Here is an 18,766-nt window from a genome sequence, read left to right on the forward strand (position 1 = left end):
TAATTTTTGTTACAGCAGATATAGCCGGCGCAAATTAATCAGTTCTTTAAGTTGACGTCCGAGTATCATATAGTGTACGAGTATACAATTCAGCTTTGAAAGTATAAACCTATTCAAATTGTTTATTCTTAAACAATAGTCTGCCCTAAAGCAAATATTCTGTCCTACAATAAAAAATGTGGCATTGGGAAATATTTTCACCTTATTTATTAGACTTATTTTTTACTGGTGGTAGGACCTCTTGTGAGTCCGCATGGATAGGTACCATCGCCCCGCCTATTTCTGCCATGAAGCAGCAATGCGTTTCGGTTTGAAGGGTGGGGCAGCCGTTGTAACTATACTGAGATCTAAGAACTTTTATCTCAAGGTGTGTGACGCATTTACGTTGTAGATGTCTATGGGTTTCAGTAACCACTTAACACCAGGTGGGCTGTGAGCTCGTCCACACATCTAGGCGACTGGGTAGACCATGAACTTAAAAAAAGTTTCTTAAGTGTTTTGGATTAAAGGGGAGAAATCTTAAAAGACGTATTATTAAATTAATAAGATTCGCGTAAATAAGATTCCCAGTAATGCAACATGCATTAATACACTTCAATTAAAACCAGTTTGCTCTCGTCTATTAAAACATTTATTTATCACACCAAATTACTGATGCTATTGGTTCATAGTGTTTTTATTTTTTTAGCCGACTTCAAAAAAGGAGGACGTTCCCAATTCGACTGTATGTTTTTTTTATGTTTGTTACCTCATAACTTTTGACCGGGTGAATCGATTTAATCCAGTTCTGAAGGTATCCGTGAGAAAACCATATAAGTCTTACATTGGCATTAAGTATGTGCGCGACAAATAGATGAATAACTCAATATCACGCCAACCGATTTCCATGATTATTGTTTTTAGTGTATATTAATTTGCTTCGGAGTTCTTTTTTTTTCTATTTGAAGTCGGTTTTTGTTAAAGCATGTCTATTTACAATTATTATTAAAATAATTTGTTTACTTAATAATAAGTTCGTTCACGAACTACATTTATTATTATTTTAATTCGATTTCGATAAAACTTTAGTGTATTTTTTATTTTGTCTGTGCTGCATATGATCAACGTGACTGAGGCAATAATTATAATTTAATTACAGTACTGAAGAATCGCCTACAATTCCAATCGGGTATTTTTCTTTTATTGACCAACGAATACGTTTTTTAATAAAAAAAAGTGTCTTTGTTAAGACAACACGAATTATGGCTTATTTTTATAATAAACTTGATTGTACAAAATGTTTTTTTTAAATAATTGTTTAGAATGACAATAACAGGTTTTTTAATTAATTGGTTACATCCTATTCAAATACTAAAGTTAACTAATGGAATAAATTTAATTACATAACAAAATATACAACTATACTATTACACATTTTTCAGAGACATATCGACACTTTTTTTTTTCCTACCTATGCTGATAGCCTTGAGGGGCTATTTTAGCTTCACCCTAACGTTTGTAGGTGAGCTCGCGGGGCTCAACCGGAGAGTTGCTAACTCTGACCCTAGCAAGAGCAGTGCTTCGCAGAATCTACTACCGGATCGGAAACGCGACCCACTCAGAAGATCCGGCGAGAAACTCAGTGGGAATCAGCACTGATAGCGGTATCTACAACCCATTTTTCTTATTATGGTTGAAGACTTTAGTACATTATTCTCGGTAAAATTGTTTACTCACCTTTTCGACCGTCTCGGAGATTAGTCTGGGCAAGCAAATAAACAGATAAATATTTGGATTCTTGTCAATAGGTTGAAAAAAGCCTTTATTCCGAAATCACGTACACATTACTAAAAAGAAAAACAAAAAAAAAACAAAACAAATTGGGTATTCAATGAAAACGAGTTTTCTGCCCCCTTGTCTCTGATCGTTTTGAGTCGTATTGAGAGACACAAATAGTCATAATCAACAGACATCATTATTTAGGTTTTGTAAAACGATTCTTCTTCTTAGTCGTACACTCCTGACGGAGTGGTCGTGGTTACGTATGCCTTAATGTTTGGTTGCGGCTTTTGAGATACTTCTCCATCTCTCTCTATTTGTGGCGGTACGTGTACATTCAGTAAGGGAACACTTCGTAGATGACTTACTCAAGTCTGTCCACCTTGTGGATGATAGGCCGCGAGAGCGTTGACCGTCTACTCTTCCTTGAATCACTAAACGTTCCAATGAGCTTTCATTACGAATGATATGTCCAAACATTTATTAAGGATTCGCAAATGCTACAAATCTACAATCGACGAAAGCCTTTGTTTGATTTGGAGCTCTTTGAGGGTGGCTACAAATTATAATAAATATATTATAATAATAATAAAACGATACTGAATAAAATTATAATACCTATAGGTATTATTCTGTTTGATACACAAAATACTGTATATCAACGGTGATTACGTTGTTCACGCTTCTAAATTTCTGTGAAATCCAAACAGAACGTTCCCTTTGGGAATAGACGTGACTGAACACGCTTAATATTTTATACGGTTTTATTGCAGAGATATACGTGTCAAAAAATATAATTAATCAAGTGTTACCTACTCATACGTTAACGTAAACGTGACTTTAAATACAATTGTTTCAGGGTTTACTACAAATTTATCGCGGTGCGTGTATATATTATGAGTTGATTTTATAACAGAAACCAAAATAGGTGATTGTACAAATGTGGTTGTATTTTGCACGTAAATAAATGAGCAGCTGCAGCGGAAATATTTTTGATTCAAACAAAAGGCTGCATTTCGTTTGGTTGAATACAAAACAACGCCATCTAGTTTTACTTATGTGAGTCCGCGCGGGTAGGTACCACCACCCAGCACGTTTCTGCCGTGAAGCAGTAATGCGTTTCGGTTTGAAAGGTGGGCAGCCGTCGTAACTATACTTGACACCTTAGAACTTATATCGCGTTTCCGATCCGGTGGTAGATTCTGCGAAGCACGGCTCTTGCTAGGCTTCGTGTTAGCAACGTCGTTAGGTTTGAGCCCTGTGAGATCACCTACTAGTTAAGGTTACGCTGAAATAGCCTCTCAAGGTTCTCAGATAGGTAGGAAGAAAAAAAACGGATCGTCGGAATCGCGACCCACTGAAAAGATAGAAATTCAGTGGTTGAACTTCGTGTGTTATGTTCCGAATTCGTAGGTCAATAGTTCGAGACAGGGCCAAATCATCAATACCAAATGAATTGGAAGGTCATTGACAAATTTAATCATTCGACGGTTGAAAACGCGAGAACGTTCAATTCGTTACTTTACAAAATTTGTAATGTAATTTACGTTCGTTTTCAAACAATTCTTAATGGATGCTTTAAATACAAAAAGATATATATTTTATTTGATTTAATGATATTCATTAAGCTACACTGAAAGAAGAACACAACCGATGTAGAAAAAAGAAATACAATAAAAGAAATCAACCGATTGTTGATTTCTCATGTAGTACATGTCTAGTTGTGTGCAGTACATTTCTAGTCCACGATCCGTATCCTTTTTTTTTTTTTATGATTGAAAGTTTACTGGTGGCCCGAAGGCCTTTCCAGTTTCACCAGGACAGGTGGGCGAGCAAAGGCTCAGCCAAGAGGGGTGGGATTTGCTAACAACTGCCCGAGCGCCTCCGAAGGAGACCTAACAACTCAAGAGCAATTGTTTCGCGAATGAATCTACTACCGGATCGGAATCGCGACCCGCTGAGAAGATCCGGCGAGAAACTCAGCGGGCTGATGCATGGGTTAGGTTGCACGTCGACCTCTTTGTCGAGTTCGACGAGTACGGTTACCGGGGTCCCTAAGCCTGCCCCTAGTATTAGAGCTGAAGGCATCTAATGCAAAGGTTATTGGATCTGATGGATCCGTAAGGACGTGTCTAGGGCGTCGACGGTGACTGGCTCCTGCATGATCAGGATTCGGGGAGTAGTCAGCGGCGGCAACGATAAGGCGATTATCATGACGCATAGCCTTATCGAAGTATCGTTCCGACGCTGACTTCATGTATTTCCGAATTGATTCGAGGCCCAGGTCGTCGTGTAGGTCAACGTTCCTCACGAACCACGGAGCGCCGACAGCTAACCTGCAAAAGCGGGATTGTAGGGATTGGAGGGTGTCTATGTGTGTGCGGGCCGCGTGAGCGAACACCACACTCGCGTAAGTCATGACGGGCCTTATGCAAGTTTTGTAAAGTGTCACCTTGTTCCGAAGGGACATTTTACTCCGCTTACAGATCATGGGGTAGAGTCTACCGAGAATAAACGCGGCACGGTCACGGACTGATTTTATATGCGGGCGGAATGTCATCGATGCATCCAGGGTAACGCCCAGGTACTTGACCTTCCTGGCCCAGGGTATGGGTTGTCTAAAGAGAGTAATCGGGGGTGTGAGATTCCTCCTCCTAATCCGGGAGGAAATCCGTGTGGAGCTTCCCCTCTGAAATAGCACCGCAGTACTTTTCGCTGGGTTGATGTCTATGCGCCATTTTCGGAACCACTGTCCTAGGGCTAGGGCTGCGCTCTGAAGCTTCTTCGCGATTAGGGACTTATTTCTACTAGAATAGTAAACAGTCGTGTCGTCGGCGAATAAAGCTAAATGGGTCGGCGGCGACCGGGGAATATCGTTGACGAATAAGCTAAATAAGAGGGGTGAGAGGACAGAGCCTTGCGGGACTCCAGCTGTGAGAGGTCGTGGGGAGGAGCGGGTTCCCTCGACTCGATATCGAAAAGAGCGGTTCGACAAGAAGTCCCGTATGATGAGCACGAGACTATCCGGCACGCCCATGTTGAATAGTTTGAAAATCAAACCATTGTGCCAGACTTTGTCGAACGCTTTTGCGACGTCGAAGAAGAGAGCTCCCGTGTATAACGGTTTTGGTCGATTAAGCCCCACAAGAATGTGCTCCGTGAGGCGGTGCACCTGTTGAACGCATGAGTGATTTGTACGGAATCCGAATTGTTCATCGATGAGAATGCCCTTGGATGAGACGAAATCTCTGAGGCGCTTGTAGAGCAGACGCTCATACAGTTTGCCTAGAGACATGAGGAGGCTAATCGGGCGGTAGCTCGTCGGATGATTTTTTGGTTTACCGGGTTTATGTATGCCGATAACGTCCGCTTCTTTCCACACCGCGGGAAAGATACAGTTCGCCATAGCGGCATTGAAAATAGATGCCAACATCACGATGAGTTGGACGGGTAGAAGTTTAATAACGCGGTTAGATATACCGTCGGAACCGGGAGCCTTGCGAGGACGTAGGTCTTTGATCAAGTCTTTAACTTCCATCGGGGTGACGGGTGGTAACGCATCCGAGGGTGGCAAGGAGGCTCTGCGTTCTACCTCACTGTCTACTAATTCTACATGAACAGGGTCCACGGATTGAGTGCTGGGCGTGCACTGGGTTTGCAATGTATCGGCCAGCAGCTCTGCTTTTTCGTCATCATCAAAGGCCGCGAGTCGGCCTGAGGGGCCTACGAGGGGGGGCATAGTTACTACCGTATCCGATTTGAGAGTACGAGCTAAGCGGTAGTAAGACCTTTGGGAGGGCGCGAGTCCTTCTAAGAAATCAGACCATCTGGCATCTCGGACTTCGGCGATGCGAGACTTTACGTCGCGTTGTAGGGCACGCATTCGAATACGATTTTCCGCGGTAGGATACCTGTCGTAGGCGCGTATCGAGGCGTTCTTAGCTCTAAAGAGTTCCCTAATATCGTCGGACAATTTGAAGCGGTGAAGGAAGTCCTCCGCTACAACTTGTTTCGATGACCTATCTAATGTTGAGGTGATGTGTGATGTTAAGATGTCTATGGCTTCAGCGGTATCCTGAGGAGACGGGGTAGAGTCCGGGTTAAACGGGAGCGATGGTGGATCAGATTCAGCCAGGCTGATGCCCAGCGTGTGCCAATCCACCACAGTCCTCGTGACGGGAACGGAATCGGGAGCGCGACCGAGCTTCATGACGACGGGACGGTGGTCTGAATCTAACTCTGAAACTACTTCGATCGAGTGTAAGCGCAGAGTTACGTTTTTTAATAACGCTATGTCGAGTATATCCGGGCGATGCGCGATATTTAGCGGGTAGTGAGTCGGGGTTAACGGAGCGACGATATCGAAGGCGAGATCATCGACTAACGCGTCAAGCCGCCTGCCATTCGGGGTTGTGGTGTGTGAGTTCCACCTGATGTGTTTACAATTTAGGTCGCCCGCCAGAATGACAGAGCTCCCCATACCGAGCAGCGCCTCAATATCACTGCTTAGAACGATCTTATCCGGTGGAAGATAAACGGACGCGATAACGATCGGCGCGTGTCCCGTCAGTGAGATTCGGCACACTGATGCTTCGATATTAGCGAGCGCGGGAGGATCGAGCGGGACGCAATGCAGGGCTCTTCTATAGTAAATAACGGTACCACCACCACGGGCAGAGAGCCTGTCGTTCCTGACCATGTTATAGTTCGCGATTTTAGGGTCACGGCGCGCGGGCTTAAGTAGGGTCTCCTGCACTAAGAAAATGTCAATTTGATGGTCACGCAAAAAATCACAAACCTGATCACGTTGATTTGCGAGACCGTAAGCGTTAAAAAATCCTATTGTTACGGATAAGGGTTTTATTCTACTAATGTACGCCATTGATTACCGGCGGAGTGAGGGGAGGACGTACGTATTTAACGACGCGTATACGTCAGCGTATTCTTGCACAACGGCGATGAAATGTTGTGCAGTGGAGGCGGCGCGAATGGCGTCACCCAAAGCGTTAACACGCTCAAAGTTGATCGACTGAAAAAAGTCGATCGCTAGAGCGAGATTTTCGGACGCGGTCGGAGGGCAGGTCGCGGGGGAGGGACGTATCGCGGGGGTGGGACGAGTCGCGGGGGAGAGAGTTGTAGCCGTGTTCGTGTACGGCAACGGTTTAGCCCAAGCCGAGACGCTGGGCACCGACGCCGGCACGAAAGCAGGCTTAGCCTTCGGCACAGAGGGTACCGTGGCTTTGATGTCTGGGCCGGAAGCTCGGAGGCGGTTTTGACGGGCGACGCGGCGATTTATTTTTGGAGCTCGGGGGCATCCACGGTAGTTCGCGGGGTGACCTTGTGTTCGGCACAGGACACAGCTAGGCGGTTCCGTCGCGGTTTTTTGGTCGCGAGCGCAGAGGGCCGTGGCGTGATCGCCCAAACACTTAACACATCGGGGGCGCGCGTGACAGTTACGGGAAGAGTGCCCGTACAGTTGGCAGTTATGGCACTGACTAGGAGTGCCTTTTTTATGGGGGACTTCGACGGCAATACCGGAGAGCCTACAGACGGTCCGAATGTTAAAAATTTGCTTACCCTCGGGGGTAGGCTGGAGGGCGACTAAAACCATATTGTATGGCTCCCTACCGCGGCCGGTGTGCATGCGGTGCACGGAATTTACTGGTAGGCCTTGTTCTATCAGATCTGCCTTGACGAGATCGGCATCTAGCTCCTTCGGGATTCCACGTATGACAACGCGGAGTTCGCGCTCCTCCTGGAGCGTATAAGTGTGGAAACTTATACGCTCCTTTCGGAGGTAACTTGAGAGGGCCCTATGGTCGTCGGGTGTCGTTACTTTTATTTGAATCCCGTTGGCGAGATTACGGGCGCTGGCAAAATTAATATTTTTGGCCTTAAGGGCCAGGGAAACTCGGTCCCAAGCTGCCTTCTCTTGAAGGATAACCGGGGGAGGGGTCTGAGTTTTAGATTGCGCCACCGGTCGCGGCGACGGAGTGGCACGGGCTGGAGGCGCAACGGGAGTCTGAGGGCGGGGGCGCGACGCGTTCGCGGCTTTGCTAATTTTAGCGGCCGCGAGAGCTCGAGACTCCGCGGCACGCTTCTTACCCTTTTGTACCAGGGTGAATCCATCCGTCGATGAGGCGGGGGCGAGGTCGACCTCCATCTCCGAGTCAGAGTCGGAGGACGAGGAGGCGGGCGCAGATGACCTACAAGCAGGAGTTTTGGAGGGCGCGACGGAGGCCGCGGATGATCGCGCTGCTGGAACGGTGGCCACGGCGGACGACGCAGTAGTTTTACTCGCCAGTATAGGCGACGCGGGAACGGCAGGCACGACGGAGGCTGCGGTGCTCGATGTAGACGCTTTGCACGCAGGTACAGGCGACGCAGGAGCAGCGAGCACGGCGGAGTCTTCGAGAGAGCTCGCAGTGTGATTGGCCTTGAAAGCCAGAAACTCTGAGGCGAGCTGTGGGTGACGAAGTCGGAGGAATTCCACGAATACAGCGTCCATGATCGCTGAGTACCCAGGTGGGGCGGCCCTGGGTCTTGAAAACACTCGCCTTGCGGCGAGGCCCCAACTTCTCGGACCTGAGCGGTTCTATTGAACACAGGTGGCAATGCGGCGCGATTACTACAGGACAAAGAAAAAGCACAACAAAACAGAAATTACAAAAAGAAGCAAAACAAATAAATACTTGCAGGAAAACACTTTGTCGGCAAATGTTCCACGAACACAAAAATAACTAAAACAAAACAAATAAAAGCTTCCAGGAAACACACTTGGTCGGCAGATGTATCACGAACACAGGCCGCGCGAACAATGGCCGGGCTAACAAAAGCCGGGCGAACAAAGACCGGGCGATCGAGTGGACGATGAGCACGTCCGCATGTGACGGGTGCCTCTATCGGAATGGTCCGATCCGTATCCTCTTACTCATTAAACGAATCAAATCAAATCAATTTTTTTTATTCAACTTAAATGAAAGTACCTACATACTTGTTGAACGTCAAAAAGAACTACCGCAACAATTCACAAAAACTAGCCTCCGTTCTGAGAAGAACTGGCAAGAAACAGCTAGGCTTAGGCAGCGGCTTGACTCTGCCCCTGGCATTGCTGACGTCCATGAGCGACGGTGACCACTTACAATCAGGTGGGCCGTATGCTCGTCTGCCTACAAAGGCAATTCTTATCCAAAGAACCCATTAACTTTAAATAATGAAATCGATGCCTGGAATAGTCCTACAGAACAGTTAAACTTGCAAGATTTACTCAATTTCAATAATTTTTTTGAGACATCTCTAATTTAAAATGTACTTAAGATATTATTAAGCGCTATTCATTTTGCTTACTCAATAATGTTTAACATGAAACATAGTTTTTAGGTTAAGTATCACATCAATTACTTTGAAAGCATACGTTAAATTACCCATAATACGTACAATTAAATATAACCTTTGAATGACCAAATTGATTACAACACAATAAGCACTGTACGCTGGACGTGTGAAAAGGAAAAGTGAAATGAAATCGCTTTCATTTTAATTAAATTAATTACTGAATATATGAGTTATTATTCAAATTGACCAATAAAAACTATATTGAATTGTTTGTGATTCGTTAAAACTAATAAAATCATCAATCAACTTGTTATATCAATCACAAAAACTAGACGTTGATTAATAATTTTTTTCGTTAGATTATAAAAAATGCCAAAAACGATATGAGTTGAAAGCTTAGATAACACAATCGTTGGCTATAACGTAATACAGCTTTACATCACATCACAACGTCAATGTCGTCCATTTTAAGTTATGCCGTCGAATTTTCGATCGTTCTACCACCAGTAAATGCCGGTTGACGATCGGAATACCCTGGTACAGGACTCAGAGAATACTGCTGCCCATGCTCTCATCTCTTATCCCTTAGCCGCCGTTGACGTCACCCAAGGTAGAGTGGTGGTGCTATGAAACCACTTTGACAGAGTTTTAAAGGAAGTTTATAATGAAGTACAGTATAATGAAGCTTGTTTGACTAGCCGATGCCTACGTGCGCATTGCTGTTAGCGTGGACCTATAGGTTACTTATGACGACCCTTGTAGCTGAAAGTACCTAAGTATTGTACTTTTTGACGAAGCATGTTGGTGATAACTCTATTTCTGTAATCTGACGAAGCGTGTTGCGGATAATAACATGTACTTTTAGGTTATTTAGGAATATCATGTTCTTTTTTTATAATAAATTATTTGTGTTAATGAAGTACATAAAGCTTGGGTACAGTGAACGTCAGTCGGGCACACATAAAACTGATCAACAGACAATCCTATTTTAAAGTACGTATAGAAAATGTTGTTAAAGGTTGAATAAAATTATTTTCTGAAAACGAGGTTCAGGGGATGTCTTCAGCAGGTAACTCAGAAGGTAACTTGACTGTGATCCTAGCTTTATTAATATGGAAGAGCAATAGCTATAATTCAAGAGTTCGGTATTCCTTCGAAGGCAATAACACGGTTGCAAATTGGGAACATTATAATAGACATTTAATTTCGCATTAACGTATTTTTGCACTTTACGAATACATTAAAGTTTCAACACTTACGACACATAAAACGTCAAGAATTAAAAAAAAAACACTTCAAAAGAAACCGAAATATACTTTAAATTACAATATTCAGACCTGCCAAATAATTCTTCTTCTTCCAGTGCCTCTTCAATCCTGAAGGTTGGCCGTTAGCTTCCTGTATTCCTTTCTGTCAGCAGCCAGCCGGAACAGCTGTTCGACGGAGGCAATACCGGTCCACTCCCGGATATTCCGGAGCCATGACTTTTTTCTTCGCCCAGCACGTCTCTTTCCGTCCACTTTGCCCATAATTATCAGCTGCAGCAGCATGTATCGATCGTTCCTGAGTACGTGGCCGAGATACTCTATCTTGCGCTTTTTGATAGCAGGCAACATTTTCCGGGACATATGAACGCGCTGAAGCACGGTTTCGTTCCTGACCCTCTGCGTCCAACTAATGCGTAACATGCGACGGTAGCACTACATCTCGAATGCCTGTAGGCGTCTTGTAGTGTCCTCTTTCGTCATAATTACGTAATATAATTATTTAAAATATAATAATATTGTTATGTTCGTCAATTTGGTACTTAAATAACTATTTTTCTTTTCAATGTGAATTTAATATAACAATACGACTCATGGCTTTGTGACGTTTCAATAGATCTTCAGATATCTATATACTTTACATAATACGAGTATAAATAAAAATGTATGTTGGTCCTATATCCGTTCTTAAGTCATTCATCCGATTGTGATGAAACTTGGTAGTGTTGTTGGCACTACAGAGCAGGTTTCTGTACCATTAACTACTTTCAAGCAATCGATGTTTTTCATACAATTAGGGATAGATAGTCACAGCGGAGCGTGATGGAGCTTCACTAGTCTTAGTTACTTAGTATGTATTTCGAAATCAACGTCACGACTTAGATACTAATAAAACAAACTCTTGAATACTACTAGTATTTGTTCTTTTACAGTTTTTGTTATTTGTTGCATTCCATGTATAGTTTAAAGCTCTAACGAAATGGTACTTCAGAGAGTTAGGTAGTCAAAGTCTTAACCTCGCGTGGAGGGCTCTTGTTTCTTGGTCGGGACTCCCAAATCCATATCAATCATTATGTTTTTTTATCACTATTAAATTATATTTAGAATTTTCAAGATGGGTTGCGAAATCCACACTATGATGTCTACTATGGCCTGTGGTAACAATTTGACACCAGATAGGCATTGAGTTCATCTACGCAATAAAAAAAATAGTAAACTAATTTTCAAATAAGCGAAATAATGTCATGGCAAATGCTTAACGCTTGGTCCTAAGCAAGTTTTGGTTAATAGGTAAAAAATATCGTAGGTACATAATTTTAAAAAATCCAGTACTATGTGCACTTTTTTTTTTTTTTTTTTTCCTTTGTGGCAATAGTTTTAACTTTATGCCAGTTTCAAGTGAAATATGTGCACTTTAATTATTAAATTAAATATTTCAACTAGATTTGAAATTAAATTCGAAACAAAAGAAGAAGAACGTTACAAAAGTTAAAATGTCATTACAACTTAATATTATTTTTATGGAAATTGACATGTTTGAAATTTGAAAAACCAGTTTGTTTCGGATAAATAACAGAAATCTGCTTTTTGGAAGGTTCTTACCGATTTGCCTTTGAAGAAGTGTACAAGATAAAACGTATAACTAAATTTATTACAAAAAAAAAGTACTTTATTGAATTTTGATCTAAAATTGAAGACATACATACAGTAATTACAATTTACAAACCTATAGTTAAAAAAGATTTAAAAACATTATAAAATGCATAGAGTATCTTAGGAATTGGCGACTAACAGTATTGGGTAGTACTTGTTGTTATGGCTCATAATTTTCATTGCTAAATGTCGTATCATAGAAGTTTTACATAGTATGTAGAATTTATTAATTATTATCAATTTATTTATTAATTCTATCTGATTTTAAATCTTCTCTGAACGCTGATGTTCTTTGGAGACCCGCCAGTGACGTTACCTGATCACATACACATTAACGGCCCATAAGCTTTTCCTTTTGCTTTGCCCACCGCAATCGAATTACAGGTTATCCGAAATATGCAAAATTGTGGACCGCATTAAGTCAGCGAAAACAAGTATCCGTCCGAACCACATACATTTTTAGGCAGCAAGCTGTTATTATATTTACAGGCAGCATAATAATAATTGTAAATAGACATGCTTTAACCAAAACCGACTTCAAATAGAAAAAAAAAGATATTCCAAAACAAATTAAGATACACTAAAAACAATAATCATCGAAATCGGTTGGCGTGATATTGAGTTATTCATCTATTTGTCGCGCACGTACTAAATGCAAATTTAAGACTTATATGGTTTCTCATGGATACCATTATCAGAACTGGACTAAATTGTAATGGGACTACACGGGAAGCGTCAGCTTTCTAATAAAAAAATAATCATCAAAATCGATTGACCCAGTCAAAAGTTGAGGTAAGAGACATAAAAAAAACATACAGTCGAATTGAGAACCCTCTCCTTTTTTGTAGGCAGTTAAAAAAGACGGAATACGACAATTAAATTTCACATCCACATATGGACGCCCTTTCGACATTATCACTAAATTAATTCTCGGTCATCACATTTAACTATCTCCTTATTCACCATTGAATTGTGTGTTTCTGTAATTATGGTGTTTGGTCCGTTCGAGATGATGGCTAAATAAATGTATGGTGTTTGTAATTTTCTTTTCGTAGCTTCCTATGAGGCAGTGACGTAATGAGGTATGATCACCCAAATCGGTTGTGAGGTTAATCAAATACTTATAAGAGATAATAGTAGTAGTAGTAGTAGTAGTAGTAGTAGTAGTAGTAGTAATAGATTAGCTGCGTAGAAGGGGAATTGAAGCGTAGGCGTGAAACATAGTGGATGAATGTAGCTCTTTCAAGTAGTAGATATAAACTATACTTCAATGAAAATAAGATTATGGGATGATCACGTATAATTCGTTACAACACTCCACACGGAATTTACTCTAAGAAGGACAAATAGTAATTTTTTTTATTCATCGCCACCAGTACCCATTTACTCTGTACAGTACTCTGCCTTAGGTATATTATATTTTCTTAGTTTAATTATTTTCTAAGCGCATATTCGAATAAGTACTGAATGAACATCCCTAACCGATCGAATCAAAGTAAAAGTTCTAACTTTTACTATACGAAAACGATTAGGTAAACTAATGTTGATTATTTTTAGACCTACATATTTTCTAACGTGCTATATATATTTACACCATTATAATAGAACCACAAAATTGTGTTATTGCGGTTGGGTTTCCTATACGATACGTAATAACGAAATGTCTCATAAAATACTTATCTTCTCTATATATATAAAAACTAGCGACTCGCCCTCGCTTCGCTTCGGAAACATTAAAACACACATGAAACCAAAAAAAAAATTTAAAAAAAATAAAAAAAAGTAGCCTATGTTCATCAGGGACAATGTCGGCTTCTAATGGATAAAGAATTTTTCAAATCGGTCCAGTAGTTTCAGAGCCTATTCGAAACAAACAAACAAACAAATCTTTCCTCTTTATAATATTAGTATAGAAGTATAGATATAGATGAAATGCTGTTCGTTAGTCTCGCTAAAACTCGAGATAGATTGAGGCACTACGAAGTCTGCCGCCGGGTCAGCAAGTATGTTTATAAAAGTTGATATGTGCGTTTTCCCTTTAGGCTCCGAAACGCCTGGGGCGATTTCAATGAAATTATCAGGTAATCTTCAAATTGATCTAGTGAATGATTTCGTGTTTGCCAGTGATCAGATCAAAGGTAAACCAAGTTCAAGATGTATTTCACTAGTATTCTATAAATATCCTTTCATAACGTTAAGATCCCACAAAAATACCGTTTTTTTATTTGTTTAAAAAAACCGTATTCCAAATTACCGGAATGCCGTATACTCAAAATAATCACCCATTTTACTCCGCTCCAGCTCAACAGTAAGTACAGCTCCTAATTCGGTTACAGACTATTTGTTTTGTACGATCCGTTATCACATTCAATAGAGCTATTAATTCAAACCCGTTCAATAAGTACACCTGTGAAAATAGGTTGGATTTGGAAACAGGAGAATCGTATTACGACTAAACATTCCAACAATAGCCGGACCTCAATGCATTCAGACAAGTGCCTAGGTACTTTAAAGCAAGGTTACTGCACTTTATCATGATGAAACGCACATCGCAAAAACTAGGTTTAATCATTGGTATGTAGGTGCTAAATACAAAACCGCCAACATTAAATATGTGTAATATCTTCCACTGTTTAGTCAAAGAAGGGGTACTCGTTTGCATTTACATTCTATATACAAGCCATATTTAACGATCTGTTAAGTAAGTAATGTGTAATAAAATTAAACGAAAGAAATATGTTACACTATTGTTGCCAAATATTTACTTACGAGCCCAAGGTGATGATTAAATAATCAGGCTACACTGGTTTTTGTTAAAAAATCTTAATGTAGACCAACGGATTTATTGAGCAAAATATTATTTGGAAAAGAGGGTAGAACTTCAAAATGCTTGAATTAATTGCTGCGAATTCCTCACATAGCTCGGAGGGCCGTTGATTCCACTTATTACTCAATATCGTTCATTCCTCCGTGTAGCACGGACAGGTCACTCACCTGATTCTGTCCAGCACTCGGGACACTCTTGACAGAGCGTCGCCCAGTCGAAGGCGAGATCCTCAAAGCTCGCCATTGCTGCTTCTCACTCAACAGATCAGTCCACACCGTAACATATCATCTAATTAAATTCCCAATTGCACAAACACTAACACCATTTAATTAGGATACTGTTTAATCTTATCGATTTTGTAATATACGTAAATCGGTACTTATTGTATTGTTTATTCAGGCTGTCGATTGAAAGTCAGTGTGCATAGTGGTATGTTCGCGACGGATGTGACCTGCGGGGTTCGGATGCGCGCGCGCACGTAGATAAGCGGCCGGCGAAGCACTGCGCCAAGACCGTACAGACTACAGAGTACGGACGCGGGATGTGTCGCCGCTGCTCCGTGCTCGGAACTCGGAACCTGTTCTTGAGTACGTACGAGGTGTCAGCCTTCACTCAGCAGGTACATACACTCTTTCGATTTCAATGAACCGTTAACGTTCTTTTCTCGGGTGTGTCTTATCGGGACATCACGTAATTTTATTATACATCGCTGATCTATTTAGCTTACAATAGTTCGTGCAACAACAGGTCCAGCAAGTTATTTCAAAATTTAGAATTTCGCATACCGTTTAATGGCCTTAGCTAATTTCAAATGTTCGAGGTTTAGAAGTATTTTCCGTGCAAGTAAAAGGTCTCGCGGTTCGGTATACAAACTTCGGTAGGCAGCGGCTTGGCTCTGCCCCTTGCATTGCTGAAGTCCATGGGCGACGGTAACCACTCACCATCAGGTGGGCCGTATGCCCGTCTGCCTACAAAGGCAATAAAAAAAAAAAAAAACTCAGGTTTGGTTCAAATTTTATACGTCATCATATGTATTCTGTTGTTATTATCAGTAGCAGAACTTTTGTATGTAAGTACCTACGTTATTTAACAATAAAATTATAAAAATATTTTACGGAAGCCGTTACAATAGCTTCCATGAAATACTAACCACGTACACTGTTTGTATAGAATGTGATAATATTCAATAAATTTACTTGTCATTCACATTAATGTTATGTTTTCGTTCGGTTTTGTTGCACACTTTTTTACCTTTCATATCCTGGGTTTGCTAGATTTTGGTTTGCTTGAAGAAAACTCATGTCTGAGTTCATTTCGATTTTTGTACATCTCATTGAAATCGTGCCTTTTATTGCAATAGTTGTGTATTAAATAGAGAATAAATAACATATTCTTATTAAATTTATTCGTATAATTTTCGCTGTATGCGCAAGCCGTACACGCAAGAGAACATTGCACCGGTCTTTTTGACCTGCAAATCAAGATGTCTTGCATAAGGGCAGTGACAAAAGTCAAATGGTACGCAATAGCATTAAGGGTAAAAGTATTTCGAAAACGTTAAACACTTTTTTAATAAACGATTTTAATAAAAATGAAACGTGATAAAAAAATACACCGAAAACAGTGTAGGTATGTATTTAACCAAATTAAAATTTAGAGCAAGGTAATATTTGGTTAATCACTTTATCGTGAATCACTATGAAGGCACCTGCACTCTTTGTCGCTGATTTACGACCAAAATTTAGTTTAAAAAAATTAATTGAAAGATACATTATTTGTTTGCGCTTATTAAATCGTACAACATTTTTAACGGACATACCTAATGCCTCACATTAACAAACGTTTTTTACTGGTGGTAGGACCTCTTGCGAGCCCGCGCGGGTGGGTACCACCACCCTGCCTATTTCTGCCGTGAAGCAGTAATGCGTTTCGGTTTGAAGGTTGGGGCAGTCGTTGTAGATGTCTATGGGCTCCGGTAACAACTTAGCACCAGGTGGGCTGAGTTCGTCCACCCATTTATGCAATAAAAAAAAATAAAAAAAAAACATTCTAACATTTAATAAGATTAAACAATATTTCAGACAAAATATTATATTAACTACCATTAGCAACACACGCACTCACTACTTTTTATATTATTATTCAAATAGATAAGTAAATATGTCACGTTGGTAAAGCGGAGCTTCGTAAATGTGAATCTGAGTAGAAACCACAACGCTGACTGTAAATTATTGTTGAACATCTTCATATTCAACGTAGTCCAGTAATATATCTTCGCATTAAATTGTAAGAAATAACGATGCGATTCTGTGTAATTATTAACGCAGAAAGCGGTAAGTGAGAGTGTTTTGCATTTAATTTTTGAATGTCTAACATTTTAAACCAAATTAACGAGTCATTGTGAAGGTTAAACGTGAAACGGCCTTAAAACATTGACTATTAGAGAATATACTTGTTTGGCGTTAAAGTGAAACCAGTGGAATTGTGAAGTCCTGCAAAACGTAGAAACATAATGTTTTGTCCGTCTGTTAATTTTAGACCAATATTAGTGTCACTGAAAAAGATAATAGGCGAAGGGACTAAGGGCTTACACATAGTATTTGGGTGCAAAATCTTATTACTTTTTTTCTGTCAAAATAATGATGACCCAGAACGCGTCTTTTTAGACGGACGAAAATTACTTGAAGTCACTGCTCCCATTAGGTTGTTGGAAAGTAGGTGTACCTATCTACAGTTCTATATAAATAGCACATAACATAGTATAACATTGTCTATTTTCTAATTTCTCACTCGAACCATAAATAGTTTTTTCAGACTGCATATCTGATGATTTCATTGTTGGATATCTCTGATTTTGCTATTTAAACAACTGTTCAGCTTAACTTAAATTGTTTCAAAGTCTGCAGGTTTTTTTTTTCATTTTCAAACTTTATTCATTATTTTTGTTGGACGGTTCCACAAACCGGTGGTCTTAAGCGGCCAATTTTAAAGAAACACAGCAACCTTGCGACGTTGTCAGTCGGATGTGTCAATTAACAATTAATTGAAAGTTTTTTTTATATCATTTTTATAAAAAAATAAACATAATTCATTTATTTTTTAATTTTCAAACGTTTCATTCTGCGAGACAAGGAAAGAAATAGGTCAAGGGCACTGGGTGGGTACACGTCACGCTACATTTTTTTAATCGACTTCAATCGTTTGCTTATTGTTGATCGAAGGCTTGCAATGTCATTAGCGACGGCAATTTAGCGACGTTGTCTTTATGTGGAGTTATATTAAGCGTAATATTATCTATGGTGCAGTTCACAATGGTGAAATATAGAAATAATGTACAATAGATTGTAAGGCGTTGCTCTTAGTTTAAATGATTAAGAAGACAGTTTATTTGTTTGAAAAATACATACATACGATCTTTGAATTTTGACATAACTCATGAATTAGATTGTTATTAAAATGTTTATGTGTTAGTTATGTTGTTTTAGAAAGATACTTCTAAAACAAATATAATATAAAAACAGATTCTATGTACTTCTGTACAAATTTTACTAATTTTGTCTTTACTGTACCTATTTAATAGAAATCGAAAGAATTTCATTTCTGTTTTGAGTTTTTAACTAAAATTTTAGCATAGAGGTACATATATTTTTTTTTTTTTGTAATCTATGCCTTCGCAAATAGTTTATCCGATTAACTTGAAACTTAGTAAAGTTGTCGGTACTTTCTTCAAAGAAAGTTTTTGTCATAATTGTATCAACGTATAGCAGGTGGCGCGGGATTTATTTCAAAGAATATTTCGTTGTGAATCATAGCTGAGTTTCACTAGTATGAAATAAAAACATACTCCTATACTTTTATGCTTATAGATCCATTTCTCTCCAACACTGCACGTTTTAAACAGCGCTAACACGATCTATTATGAAACAAG

General features: G+C 40.1%; 1 protein-coding gene across 1 annotated transcript in view; it reads right to left on the bottom strand.

The window, feature by feature from the left end:
• Positions 1–15,405, bottom strand: part of centrocortin (cerebellar degeneration-related protein 2-like) — an 82,746-nt gene extending 67,341 nt beyond the window's left edge. The window contains exon 1 of the mRNA XM_089730440.1: positions 15,006–15,405. Within this exon, the coding sequence (XP_089586566.1) occupies positions 15,006–15,081 (76 nt within the window). The 5' untranslated portion in view covers positions 15,082–15,405. The remainder of the gene's footprint in view (positions 1–15,005) is intronic.
• Positions 15,406–18,766: the final 3,361 nt, after the last annotated feature.

The sequence above is a fragment of the Bombyx mandarina genome, chromosome 10 (assembly GCF_030267445.1).
Source record: "Bombyx mandarina strain Sakado chromosome 10, ASM3026744v2".
Taxonomy (NCBI): Eukaryota; Metazoa; Arthropoda; class Insecta; order Lepidoptera; family Bombycidae; genus Bombyx; species Bombyx mandarina.